Raw genomic sequence first — 12909 nt, forward strand, 5'->3', positions numbered from 1 at the left:
AACTGCGGGTTTTAGCTCCCGACACTCAGTGAACAATTGCAGCGGCTGCAGTGAACGAGGGATCCTCCGCAATTAAGGTCGTTTACTAACAGTTTCAAGCGGCAACCCGGGGAGGCAATTAGCTGTTGTAAAAGTCTAGAGCCGTGCTGGCCGCCAACAGTGTGCAAGTTCATCCCGGTGTTGTTACAGCCGTAACATACAGTTTATGTTTAGTCTTTGCTGTTGTTGTTGTTCCCAGGCCAGTGGATGATTCAGAGCCGGGGATCGATACCAGGGGTGGGCTAGAAGATAGGAGCAGTCAGATATCAATATGGATTACATTTTATCGTGCAAGACTTGCACTTTAAGATACACACGCATACACAATATTGTCCATCAACAACAGTCGTCGTTGCAAATATAAGAGTAAATGTAGATGTATCAAATGTTGTCTCAATGAATGTCTATGTTCTGCCCCGTGGTTTTTTACATGATCATCATAATGTCATCATTTCTATTAACACCATTTCCATTTTACCCTCAAACATACGCACTGATGGGCATTTGGGAATGTGGTATTTACTTGATTAAATATGTATGCACACTATCCTATACCTTAGAAACACACACAATCTCACTCTCTCTCTCTCTCTCTCTCTTTCCCTCTCCCTCTCACACACACACAAACACACACACACACACACACACACACACACAGACACACACACGCACGTGTGTGCGTGTGAAGGATACAGACGGAGGCAGATGATTGGTTGTTGCGACACCGTAGAAAAAAGACGTTGGATGGCATCGCAATGGAACGGACCAGACCATATAGATGCTGTACCAGAGATGCAATATCCTGAGTGGATCCTGACCAGGCTGCAGCTCAGGGCCCCCGTCTGCCAATATTTACACAACTTCCTTCTATGTCACCTGTCCGCCTTCTGCTCTTTGTCAACTTGTACTGAAGCCTGTGTGTCTCTTTCCAGGTGACATATGACACCCAACAAATTAGTCTTATTTGTGGGTGTGTGTGCTCCGCATGCTTGTTAACATTATCTACTGAAAAGCCCTGCGGCTTCACCGAGACAGGCAGGGGCACCTTCAGTTACCTTGGTTACTTGCGCAATCGTCCATTAAAAATGGCTAGAGATGAAGCACGACGGCTGAACTGTGGGTCTGATTCTCTTATTCAGTGTCATTGCGGCAGCTTCCCTTTTACTCTGCTACTTTTATAAACACTTGACGAACACAAAGCTGCAAAACAAGCGTGTCAGCATGAAGCAACGTCCAACTGGTTTCATTGCTCTCGATGTTGTTTTAGTGTTTGCCGTCACGCCGGAGTCGTTGAAGTGTGTTTCTGTTGTTTTTAACGCAAGGACAATCAAACTTGTGTCCTGTAGTCAAAGTAAACCGGAGTGGTCAAAACGTCTTGAAAGAGTCACCGTTCGATGCTTTCAGCTGAGCCGCAAATCTGGACGTTTGGACGCTGACGACGTGCAATTTCACCCATTTGAGGCCGAGGATTGAAAAAAAAAATAATAAAAAAGATCCTGTTACCTCTTCACAAAGACGCGCTCAAACCTATTTTTGAATCGCCCGTAGCGCATCGAATGTTTTCAACAGCTGTTTAATCCTTTCCAATGTTTGACATCAAGCTATTGGGTCATTTAATTGCACGCAAACCCATTATTACGCGGGCAAACAATACAGATACCATCAATCAGCGTGTTTTATAAAGTGGTTGAACAAGCCCAGCGATGACAGCACGTGCCCCTCAGCTGTAATTTGCATCTGCTTGCCCTCTCTGATGTCAACTTTCACACGGCCGTGCTGTGCTGCTCATCATTTAGCGGTCTCCATTTTCAAATGGTGCCCCCGATGACAGCAGCGACGGCGTCGGCGATTGTAAATCTATGCAAATTAAAAAAAAATAAATGTGCCCCTCCAACTCGTAGTTCGGTTTGATTGCCGTTCACGGAAGCATCAGCACAAGTTTCCAAACTCCCCCTCCACCTCCTCAACAACTCAGTTTCTCGCCTGTGCGCAAATATTGACAATTGCCTCATCACGAGACGACGTGTCACTTGTTTTTACTTGCGAGACGACAACAGCCTGAGGATGTGACGAGGACGGAGCAGAGGGGCCCCGCGGATCGAATGTCACTCAGCTCCGAGACCCTGGAGGAAAAAGATCCCTGTGATTTCCCTCCGTCACCTAATCCCAAATTCAAGACGGGACTCCACAATGAGGCGGAGATCTTGTTCTCTGCATGTTTTGGTGGGAGAAGCAACGTGAAACTTCCAGGGGTGTTTCCACTACAGTGAAGGTGAGAAGTAGACGTGCAAAGAGCATGTCAATCTGCACGGTTGAATGCCGCTATTGTGTGAAGTTCGCCTCCTGTGAATTGTGAATGTTGCCCGCTGAGGAATTAATAAAGTTTATCTTATCTTAGTTTATTACTAATGGACTATTCATATCAAAGAAAGAGTGGAAAAACACCGGCCTTCAATAAGATGGAATAAAATATCTCTTAGTGTAAATGTGATTTATCTTATTAAAAGTGTTGAATACAATAGTGATTTAATTTCCTGGCTAACGATGATTCCTGAAAGAAATAACCTTTCACTTGTCCCTAACATTCATTGAGGGGAAGAATAGTTTTAATTACAGAAAGTGACTTACTCTGCTCTTTATAAACATTTCAAAACAAATTAATTTTTTGACATACTGTTCAGGCTTATGAAATGAGTTAAATGTCAATTGTTAAAATATTTTTAGGTGTAAATTAATTAACTTTTAATTAAATCTTTTCGCCCTAGAGTTGTCTTTCTGCTTAACCGAACTATATATATATATATATATATATATATATATAGTGCTACATAAAAAACATCTTTGTTATAGTTTGGCTGTTTTTTTTTTTTTTTTTTTTTTTTTAATACAAATGCAAATGATGATTATGTGCCTTTGGCCAAGATTGACTTTATGCAAAGGACTTTGATGTCCCTCCATCCCAATAAAATCAGGTTTTGTTTTAATTCTGGAAATTTCTCCCTGCCTCTGAAGACATTTATCATAAAATCATCATCAGACCAATATTTACTTTGCAAACAGCCTGAGGTGGTTCATCTCCTGTCCCTTCTTGCCAGCAGCTATTTAGGAGCTGCTGCCGAGCAGATATGCATGTGTGTTTGTGTGGGCCTTTGTGCACGTTGGCCTTTGCCGCAGCCAGTCAGAGGTCCTCTGATAGTATTTGGAGCTGCTAGTTGTGCACTGAGGCTGGTTGTGGAGATTTACCACACTGTCGTTGCTCTCCTAGGATGAAAGATTTTCTTTACAACCAGAAGGTGTGGTCACAATCGCTTTAGACTGAGTGATATTTACTGATTAACACTTATTAACACTGTAATCATCATGGATTATGCAAACTGGGATTGAAAACACACGCACAGTTCAGCTTTTTACTACTCCTTATCATTGATGTTATCATTGATTACTGGAAAATGTCCTTCTTCACGTTAGTGGTGTTTTGTCAATTAAATTGGATTGGATGGTACAACCAGGAGAGCACCCCCACCCCTCCCAAAAAAATCTTTCAACTCGGGCTTAACATTTTCCTTCTTTTGTGTGTATTTGTGATTAGCAGTATGTTTACCAAAGGTCCTCAAACTGATGCAGTAAATGTCTTCCCCGTTAGCTCACTGTTGCAGTATAGCTCAGGGGCGTCTCTGAGTGTGAAGAAAAGATCAGCTTCTTGGCTCAGACAGGCTGATGACCTGTTAACCCTGTTAGGGTTACAAAGATGCATTTTTAAAGCACGAGGAGCAATAAAATCAGCAACATATGAATGTCAACCTTTCATTTTAAAAACAGCATGAATGTTCAGCAAAGTTGGATGCATGCTAATAGAGTCAAGATCCAGTTTCCAGTCACAGCTTGGCTGAAACTCACCTGCAGTTTCTCCTCGAGACAAACTATTTTATTTTGGCCATTTGACATGTTGTTGTTTCACTGCACCAAGTCCAACAAAGACTTAAGTTCTCAACATTTGTTTGCGTGACTGTATGTGAATCTTGGAAGTTGACGCTTGTGTGCCTTCATTACCATATTGTTTGACATGTCATTGACCAGACAGCGTGGTCAATATTGACAGCGTAAACTCATTGAATCACCGTTTATTACACAAATACTCACACAGACACGCTTTTCACAAAAATAAGTCTACTACACTAAGTTGTGTCAACTAATAATGTGTCTGAATTGGAGGGTGGTTAGAGGGGGTTTAGGTTAGAAAAAAAAAACACTACCATTGGAAATGCTAACTCTGACCTCGTTAGAGTGTGAAGCCCTCGGGGAATTGTTTCTCCAGTTGCAGTAGAAAGAGTGGTCGCATCTTCCCTGCGCATGAATACTGAGGCAACATAATGAGACATACTCCAGGGAGAATTAATGAGAATGAACCACAGTGGGTAAAGAGCAGAAAATGCTGCTTATGTATATTCATGAAGTCAGACTTGATTTGGTTCAGAGAATGGGGAATTAGCCAATCTTGATAAATACCACAATTGACTTCCTATTAATTTCAGTCAACGCAAATCCTTTTACCGTCACACGTCACAACATGCCGCGTCACTGCGGTTTTTCCTGATAGCTCCTGAGTGTGAACCTGCGCTCGCTGTCTCGGCTGTTCGTCAGAGTGAACTTTGTCCACAAAAGGTAGAAGCAGGCGCACGAGGCGGGGGAGGAGGTGGCGGAGGAGGAGGAGGAGGAGGAGGAGAAGTAGGGGAGTGGCCTCTAAAACAGGTTCATGGCCCAGACCATTTTGCATGTTCAAACTGGAAACTGGAAATCCACACCCTCTACCTGCAGACTCTCCCGGCAGCCCGGCTCCCGCTGCTCCTCCAGTTCGCACACTGACATGAAGTGAACACACATAAATCTGAGGGGGATATTCTGTGATCAGCCGCGGCGAGGATTCCAAATATCCATGTAAGTGATTGCTGTTGAGGACAAAATTCCAGAGTTTTTTTCTTTTCTTTTGCTTTATCTTTTCTGTCAGAGCTCGTAGTTTTGAACGAATCTGGTTGAACAGCCAAGAATATCTAGAAATGCATGTACCCTTTGCACAAGGCTGTGATGAGAGCGGTTGAATTTTTTCTGTTGCCTCTACAGCTCATTTCAATGTTTACCAACGGGACAACGGCAGAGTCCATAGGGGAGTCAATAAATGTTGCCTGATTAAAGAGGGGAAGGTACAGCTGGACGGCTGTTGGATTTACAGCGCTGCATTCTTCTTCCAAGCTGTGGCTCACTTTAGTTATAGTGATATTCAAAACAACACACTCACTTGATTGTTACTACCAGTAGTCATGTACTTGATTCAAAATAAGTGCGGGCTTTAAATCGCGCAGTGACGGTAAACACAGAGCTGGAACAAACCCGGCCAACCTCCTTCTCCTCACCACTGCATTCTAATTTTTAGGAGCTCTGTCTCACCCCACCTCAACTTTCGGCTCTTTTGCCCCTGGGCAACGTGATCAGACACTGGGCTTTTTAAAGGTGAAATACCCTCTGAGGAAAAAAAGCTAATGACTACCTGAACTTTGTAATTTTGGCTAGCAAATGTACCTGGAACATCAAATTGTGGTCTTGCTGATGGAAACCTTGTTTTTCATGTTCAAATTTTGAAAACAGAAAAGCCTCTCATTATCTCGTCTCTATGTAGTTACTGAGTAGTTTCGGAGAAACTTTACAGTGCTTTTATCATCCATATGACATGATCAGATTCTACACATTGCGTAAGCACTGAGCCACATTATTCATGTATTCTCAAGGTGTTTGTTGTAATCTGCCAAAGAGTTTGTCATTCCGTGGGAACTGCATGTTGGTGACTCATTAAACACATTATAGTTTCTGTTCAGCGGTTATGTCACGAGTCGATAACTTTGCACATTTTCTAAAGCCTCCTTGGTTTGTAGATTGTGTGCGCTGTTGACAGGAAAAGCATCCGTATTTTGTAGTTACATGTCTCATATTATGTAACCCATAATCCATAGAGCTTTTGTTTAAATGCCAGCTTCCATTTTGCTTTTGGTCCAAGTTGTTTGTTTATTAAATTAAAATTAGACACTAATATTAAATGTGTTCATTAAATTAAAAGACTCAAAACCAAAACATGGGACAAATAAAATGTAAAAAGAAGAAACAAATTGCTATTTCTGTTCATGAGGTTGTAAAGGGAATCAACATGCTTATCGAGCCCCACCCCTAGTATATACAATAAAGATATTTCCCTGCCCTTGTCTACTACACTGAGTTACACTAGCCTGGACAAGAGGCAGCTCCAGTGACGTCTCCTAACATCTGTTCCCCTGTTCTCTCAGGACAGTCACACTGTGATCAGCCGTGCCATGGATTCCTCGGAGCTCTCCTTGTTGTCGTCTCTAAGGGATGACTTCAAATTGGAGGACTACGTCCAGCCTCACTACAAAGAGGCTTACCGCCTGGCCATCGACCGCCTGCTCGACAGGGGCAGGGAAAGTTACCAGGAGTTCTTGAAAGAGGAGCGCTTGGGAAGCTTCCTCTCAGACCAAGAGCTCCTCTTCATCAGCGAAAATGCCGAGCAGCTGCCTCCTCAAGACCAGGCGGAGGAGACCACGTGTCCGCCCGACAGCCACTCATCCTCCGGGACGTACTGGCCCTTCGACTCGGACACGGACGCACCGGATTTGGACTTGGGGTGGCCGCAATTCAGGCACGACACGCTGCAGACAAACATAGATCTGCTGTTTCACCCACCGAGACAGAACAATCACACCATCAAGGAGGTGGTGCGCAAGAACATCCAGGAGGCCAGACAGGTGAGCAGCAGACACAATCAGTCTTTTTTTTTGCACAACTGCAAGTTGGCCCCTGATGTTCTCTGCTGGGTGTAATTCATGTTGAACAAAAGGGATTTCACCGCAGCAGCTTTCCTCCTCAGGGCAATTTTCAGTTAAGGAGTGTCAGCTCGGGCTGCTGGAGACAAAATCAGGTTTGGCAACTTAAAAACAAACCCTCCCTGGCAGTCCATTCTACAGTTGCATCCCTTTCACAGCGCGTTCCGGTGCATTTTCAGATTGTGTCATCATGACTCATAGGCCACCTCTGTGGCTCAGAATTGTTCACAGTTGGCATTTTGTTTTGTAGCAACACCTCTGTACTGCTACTACTACTGATTAAATCACCAGAGACAGACAACTGTTCTTTTTTTTCTAAATAAATGAACCAATGAGAGTTGGAGCAGTGGAGGACAGTTTTACCTCACTGGACATTACTTTGTCCTTCTCAAAGAGAGATGAAAGAAAAACAGTAGACAAATTGCCTTTAAAGGGCCAGTGTGTAAAATGTTTGCTTGATTTATGATTTTTATATTGGGAAAAACTTAGTGTACTGCCAATAAATACATTAATAAAAATGCATTTTTGCAATAAAAAAAAACTTGGTTTTCATCCCCTTAGAATGGTTCTCATAAATGTAAGAATACATGCTTGCTCCTAGCGAGCTGCCATCTTGCATCTCCATTTTTTAAGGAAGCCCGCCTGACTTGCCCTACAAATGAACACGCTGTTAGGTGGGCTTCCATAAATACTGGGCTTCCTCAAAGATTTTACACGCTGGACCTTTAAGTGAAATTGTTGATTGTTGGTTGAGCGAGCAGTCTTTAAGTACACGACAAGAAGCCCTACAGCGGTGCATTGCAGTGACTGATGATGATTTACTCGCCTTCTCCACACAGGTCATTTCCATTGTGATGGACACGTTCACAGATGTTGACATATTCAAAGAAGTGGTGGACGCGTCCTTCCGAGGCGTCCCGGTGTACATCCTGCTGGATGAGCTGAATCTAAAATGTTTCCTGGCAATGGCTGAAAGTCAGGACATTAAAATTCAACAACTGAGGGTAGGTTTGAGCCTTGAGCCACTGATTTTCTCAATTTCGACACACAAATGAATGGCTTCCGTCCATTCTCTATTGTTGCTCACACCGCAGTCAAGGTCACGCAGTGCTGCTGGATCTGAATTAAAACACTTTTGCTGAGTGTGTGCCGACAGTTTCATCCTTGAAAAAAAAAAAAAGAGTGTAAATTTTACAAAAGATCATCTCAGCTGAATGGACCCAGTTCGCACAGTTTGCCCCCTTCTGATGAAATGGCTGATTGGTCACATTCATCTTGAATTTGATGTCTGTCCTATAACTCCAAATGGACAAGTGCACGTCTGAAAAGTATGCAGGATGTCATTTACTGAAAAAAAGCCTTTTGCCTGAGAAAACAGTACAAATGATCAAATATGTAACGATTTGTCTCTGCTGTGATTCTCCATGATAGACCCGCTTTCTTTGTTTGGTTAAATCAACCTCATTGTAAGTTTTTTTTGGGGTTACTTTAATGCATGTGGTGAAAGTAAGCAGGGTGTTTCGGGTCTTGTTAAAAACATAGTAAAGGCAGGTGACATTCCTCTTTGTAGTCAGCAGTCAGGTGAGAGCGGTTGCTGGTAGTTAGCAAACATAAACACCGCGCCAGAAATAGTTGCAGAAACTCTAGACTTGGCTGGAATTTTTCAGACAGTACCATACTCCGCGTGTGTGTGTGTGTGTCACACGGACAATTATCTTTTCACTGAGCAGGTGCAGCTTCAGAAGTCCTATATAATTCCCATGTGCAGACCAAAATGTTAAATAGTCTTTTTCCCCACTGTGCTTCACACTGGTGAAGCAGCCTCACTCCACTTCATTATCCCAGAAAATCACTGATCTCAGCCAAACCTGGGAGCGGTGTATCTGTGGCTTTTGATGGCTGATTTACAGGAATGTGTATTTCAGCAGAAGCTCTCTTGAAGGTGGAGCAATTAAAAGTAGAAAGATAGGTACTTTTGTTACTGCTCTGGAAGGCTAGACACATAACATTACTTCAAAACACTGGCAAAAATGAATCATGCATAATATTGGCACCGTCATGCTAATGAGTTGGATGCAAAGAAAATAAATTTTTTTGGGGGGGTGGATTTGAAATATTTAGTCATATGCTGACTCATGGTTTCCGCTGTTATTACCATGAGAACATGTGATCTGTCAGCAGCAAAATCAACTGATCAGCCGAACAAACACAACAAGGCAATTGTTTGCACAGCCCTTTGTCCATTTGCCACAGCATTTCTTTCTGCAACAGTGATACTCGTGTGTTTTACCAACATCTTTCTTCCTTTTTTCTTGCGACCACAGAACATGCGGGTGCGCACGGCTAAAGGTCAGCCGTACGTCTGCAGAACAGGGGCCAAATTTCACGGAGCGATGCTACAGAGGTTTCTTTTAGTCGACTGTCACACAGCGATTTACGGCTCATACAGGTAAAAGTTGCAGCACAAAAGAAACGGTGACTGAAGCCACTGAGGTGTGAACTATATGCATTCAAAGCGCTACATTTGGTGTCATTCTATGAAATTGCTGCTGTAATGACCTTTTGATGCCTTATGGAGCATTCTGCAACATTATGAAGGGGATAAAAGTTTTTACGAAGGGTACAGGCTATAGATAAAAAAGACAATAAATCCAAACACACAAGAGAGCACAATAAGAAGCGCTTCAGAACAGATGAATAAAAAAACTGCAAAAAAGTATTGCTTACTTTTTTGATATCGTTTGTGAAATTAAACTGAGAAACAACCTTAAAAATGTAAAATAAATCCATACACTCATTTTGGATTGTTATACAAATTTTGTGTAGACATATTCAGATCCGTCCTCGTTATTATCATTATTTTTTTTTCATCAACTATCACCTGAACTAACAGGATTGAACTATGTTCCATCATTCATTTGATGCAATTTAATTTACAAGAAAATGTAATGGATATGTATTTAACTGGTGCGCAGTTTGATAAAAATGATTCTTTATCTAATTACTGTACACTATTGTTGCACAGTCCATGTTTTTGCCCAGTGAAAAATAAATTACAGGGGCTGTTGATTAATGTCATTAACCGTTTCAACATGTTTCGTCTGTGCAGCTTCTCTTGGTCATGTGAAAAGATCAATCTGAGCATGGTGCAGGTCATCACTGGACATCTGGTCAAGTCCTACGATGAAGAGTTTCGGACACTCTATGCACGTTCCAGTGTGCCAGCTGAGCTGTGCCCAGTGGAGAGCTCCTTCCAGCAGATCCTACCAAAGTCTTATTCGGGTCACAAGATTGAGCGGAAGGATCAGTTAAGGCACAGCCTGGACACTGTGTACAGAAAGACCTGCGAGAGGACTTTAGGCACGACGAGAAACTTCCAGGAGCAGATTCTTGAAGAGGAACTCAATGGACTTGGGCCCCTAGTGAAGAACGGAGTCATCGGTCATAAACACATGCCTCACTTTCAGTCAGCAGAGGCAGGAAACTTCTTAAAAAGACACAGCTATGCTGGGGAGAGGCATGAAGCTGGTATACCAGAGAACATCTGGCCGAGGGCAAGTAACTGGAATATCTCAAGAGAAACAGGAAATCAGCGGAAGGACAATTATTTGCATTCTCCGCCAGGAAGCAGGGGCCAACAGCTACGCAAGTCTTGGAACTGTAATGACAAGCTGCCGACAATAGAGAAAACATCCAGTTCCTTCATGCGCACATTAAGGATTGAGTCTTACCTCCAAAACACAGACAGCCCAGTTGGAGACTCCACTGATTATTTGGACCAGTTTGAACCTGTGGACAAAGCCAGCACCTTCATGCAGGGACGGCTGAGGTCTTCCCTTGCGTTCAAATCCCCCATAAAAGATCAAGTGGAGCTGAATAGAAACATAATCAACTCCCCCACCGTTCAGAACTCTTTGGCACAAACCAACGCACCCGTGAACTACTCGTCCATGCAGTGGAATTCTAAAACTCCCGCTGAAAATCGAATGAGCAAGGAAGAGTTCATGTTCAAAAGGCAGAGTCCACAGATCATGGACGACAGCTCAAACAATGCAACAAACCCCGGGCCGGGCAGGAACTTCTACAACCCTGCGTACGCTAGCCTTGGCCGAAATAAAAGTGGACACATAATCACAAACTCTGACAATCCGATGGACAGCTGGCACAAAAGGCACAGTGTGGCAGATCCCAGATCAAATGGTGAGTACACGTACGAATCCTCCAGCCATATGTATGGAGCTTTTGCAAGAGCACAAGCAAACAGAAGAACAGCCGAGAAGAGTGAGCAGAATGGAGGATTTGGGTCACTTCTAAATGAGGATCACAGATCTGTCTCTCAATGTGATGTCAACAATTTCATGAGCAACAGGAGCCAAAATTCCTCAATTTGGCAGGAGACACCTTCCAGAACTGTGTCAGCAGCAGCTCTGCATGTGAACAACAAGGATCTGCCCGAGAAAGGCAGCAGCGTGAGCTCTCGCCTTTTCATGAAGAAAAGTTCCAAGAAAATAAAGTCTTTCCTGAACATACATGACAAAAAGGAGGATGCACCCACAGTTATGAAAACACAAAGCGTGAAGTCGAGTGGCAGCACGGCCACCTTGACAGGGGACGATAGGAACGACTTTGAGTACGAGCAAGAGGAAGTCTGTCGTGGAACATCCAGGGCTGACAGGTTCTTGTCAGAGCGCAAGAGGAACCAACTTGAAGACTACAGTTTCAAACATTCCAAACCTCAGCATGACACTGGAGGTCTGAGCAGCGACCTCTGTGCTGAGAGTCGTCATCATAGCACCTATGAGACTATTTACTCCGCTGTCAAGAAGGACTCCGTACGCACAAGGTATAACTCTTACGATAAATCCAAAGACATTCCCAATGGTGAGGCAGCTATTGAACACCACATTACCCGAGCTGCAGGAGGACACCATGAAAATAAATTGGAAAAATTCTTTCACAGAATGGGGAATCTCTTGTATAAGAACAAGGAGCACAGCAGCAAATAGCTTACTGAAGCATATGCAGTCCAGATTCCTTGTAAAACACACTTGACCAGGAAGGTGAATGTTTTCCTCATATCTATTGAAATGGTTTTAAATTGTTGACATTTTGACCCCAGCTTATTTCATTGTCCGGATACACTGGCACAAAAACATTTATAGGTGAGAATGTTTTGTAACCTTGGTGTGAGTACTGTAAGTACCTCTGAACGTCCTTCTGTTTGACTTAGGCATGAGCACTAATTCTGTCATTTGCCAAGGTTGCCGACTCTGGAGGTAATTCATGCCTGTGTCAGGATGTCGCATATAGACATAAGTTAAGTGCACTCGTGCCAAAGGGAGGGCGTTAAAGATTCCAACACTGGGTAAGCTAACCACCGGACCAAATAAAAGAAAACACACAACCACAAAGCGACAATAATGACAAATAAAACCTCATTTCAGCGACTTTCTCTTAGTGCTTCTGTTTAGAACAGGGATTTTAAGAACATCGCAAGGTCATAACTTCAGAACCATTGTGTTGACAATATGAGAAATGTCAACATTGCAGTCACCATTTTGCAGACTCCTTTAACCTAGTTTGCTAATGATCTAAAATATGTCATTGTTCATGAATACATTCACTTGCTGATTTTTGGACCCAGCGAAAAAAAGAAGAAAATCTGGGAAGTAATATTTTTTCACAGGTTGATTTATCACATTTTTGCTTCAAACTCTGTTTCATTCAGTTTGGTACTATGCAACATGGTGGTGCTGTGGTTAACTCTGTTGCCTGGTAGCAACAAGATCCTGGGCTCAGCTCCAGTGCGTGGAGGGTTGTTCTGTATTATGTTCGCATTTCTCCCATGTATTCCAGGCTTATTGTTCAGTCATTCAGTCAGTGTCTTTGACTGAATGCGCAAAATTCAAAATAAAAAACAACAACAAGAACTGCACAATGGCTTGACAGCGTATGTCGAGAGAGAGAGAGAGAGAGAGTGGGTAAA

At 43.0% G+C, this 12909-nt stretch overlaps 1 protein-coding gene across 3 annotated transcripts; it reads left to right on the forward strand.

The window, feature by feature from the left end:
- Window positions 1–2119: 2119 nt before the first annotated feature.
- Window positions 2120–12566, forward strand: fam83b (family with sequence similarity 83 member B). Of its 3 annotated transcripts, none has more exons than XM_076018716.1 (5): window positions 2120–2311; window positions 6369–6845; window positions 7763–7927; window positions 9248–9372; window positions 10033–12566. In XM_076018716.1, the coding sequence occupies exons 1-5, from the start codon at window positions 2255–2257 to the stop codon at window positions 11927–11929; spliced, it is 2721 nt and encodes a 906-aa protein (XP_075874831.1). In that variant the 5' UTR covers window positions 2120–2254; the 3' UTR covers window positions 11930–12566. The 3 variants fall into 3 exon arrangements, with proteins under 3 accessions (XP_075874831.1, XP_075874833.1, XP_075874834.1); XM_076018718.1 differs by lacking the exon at window positions 2120–2311 and adding an exon at window positions 4833–4974; XM_076018719.1 differs by lacking the exon at window positions 2120–2311 and adding an exon at window positions 4836–4974 and having other exon boundaries at window positions 6374–6845.
- Window positions 12567–12909: the final 343 nt, after the last annotated feature.

The sequence above is a fragment of the Nelusetta ayraudi genome, unplaced genomic scaffold (assembly GCF_046127955.1).
Source record: "Nelusetta ayraudi isolate G7.1 ecotype Tasmania unplaced genomic scaffold, CSIRO-AGI_Nayr_v1 ptg000008l, whole genome shotgun sequence".
In the NCBI taxonomy this organism is placed as follows: Eukaryota; Metazoa; Chordata; class Actinopteri; order Tetraodontiformes; family Monacanthidae; genus Nelusetta; species Nelusetta ayraudi.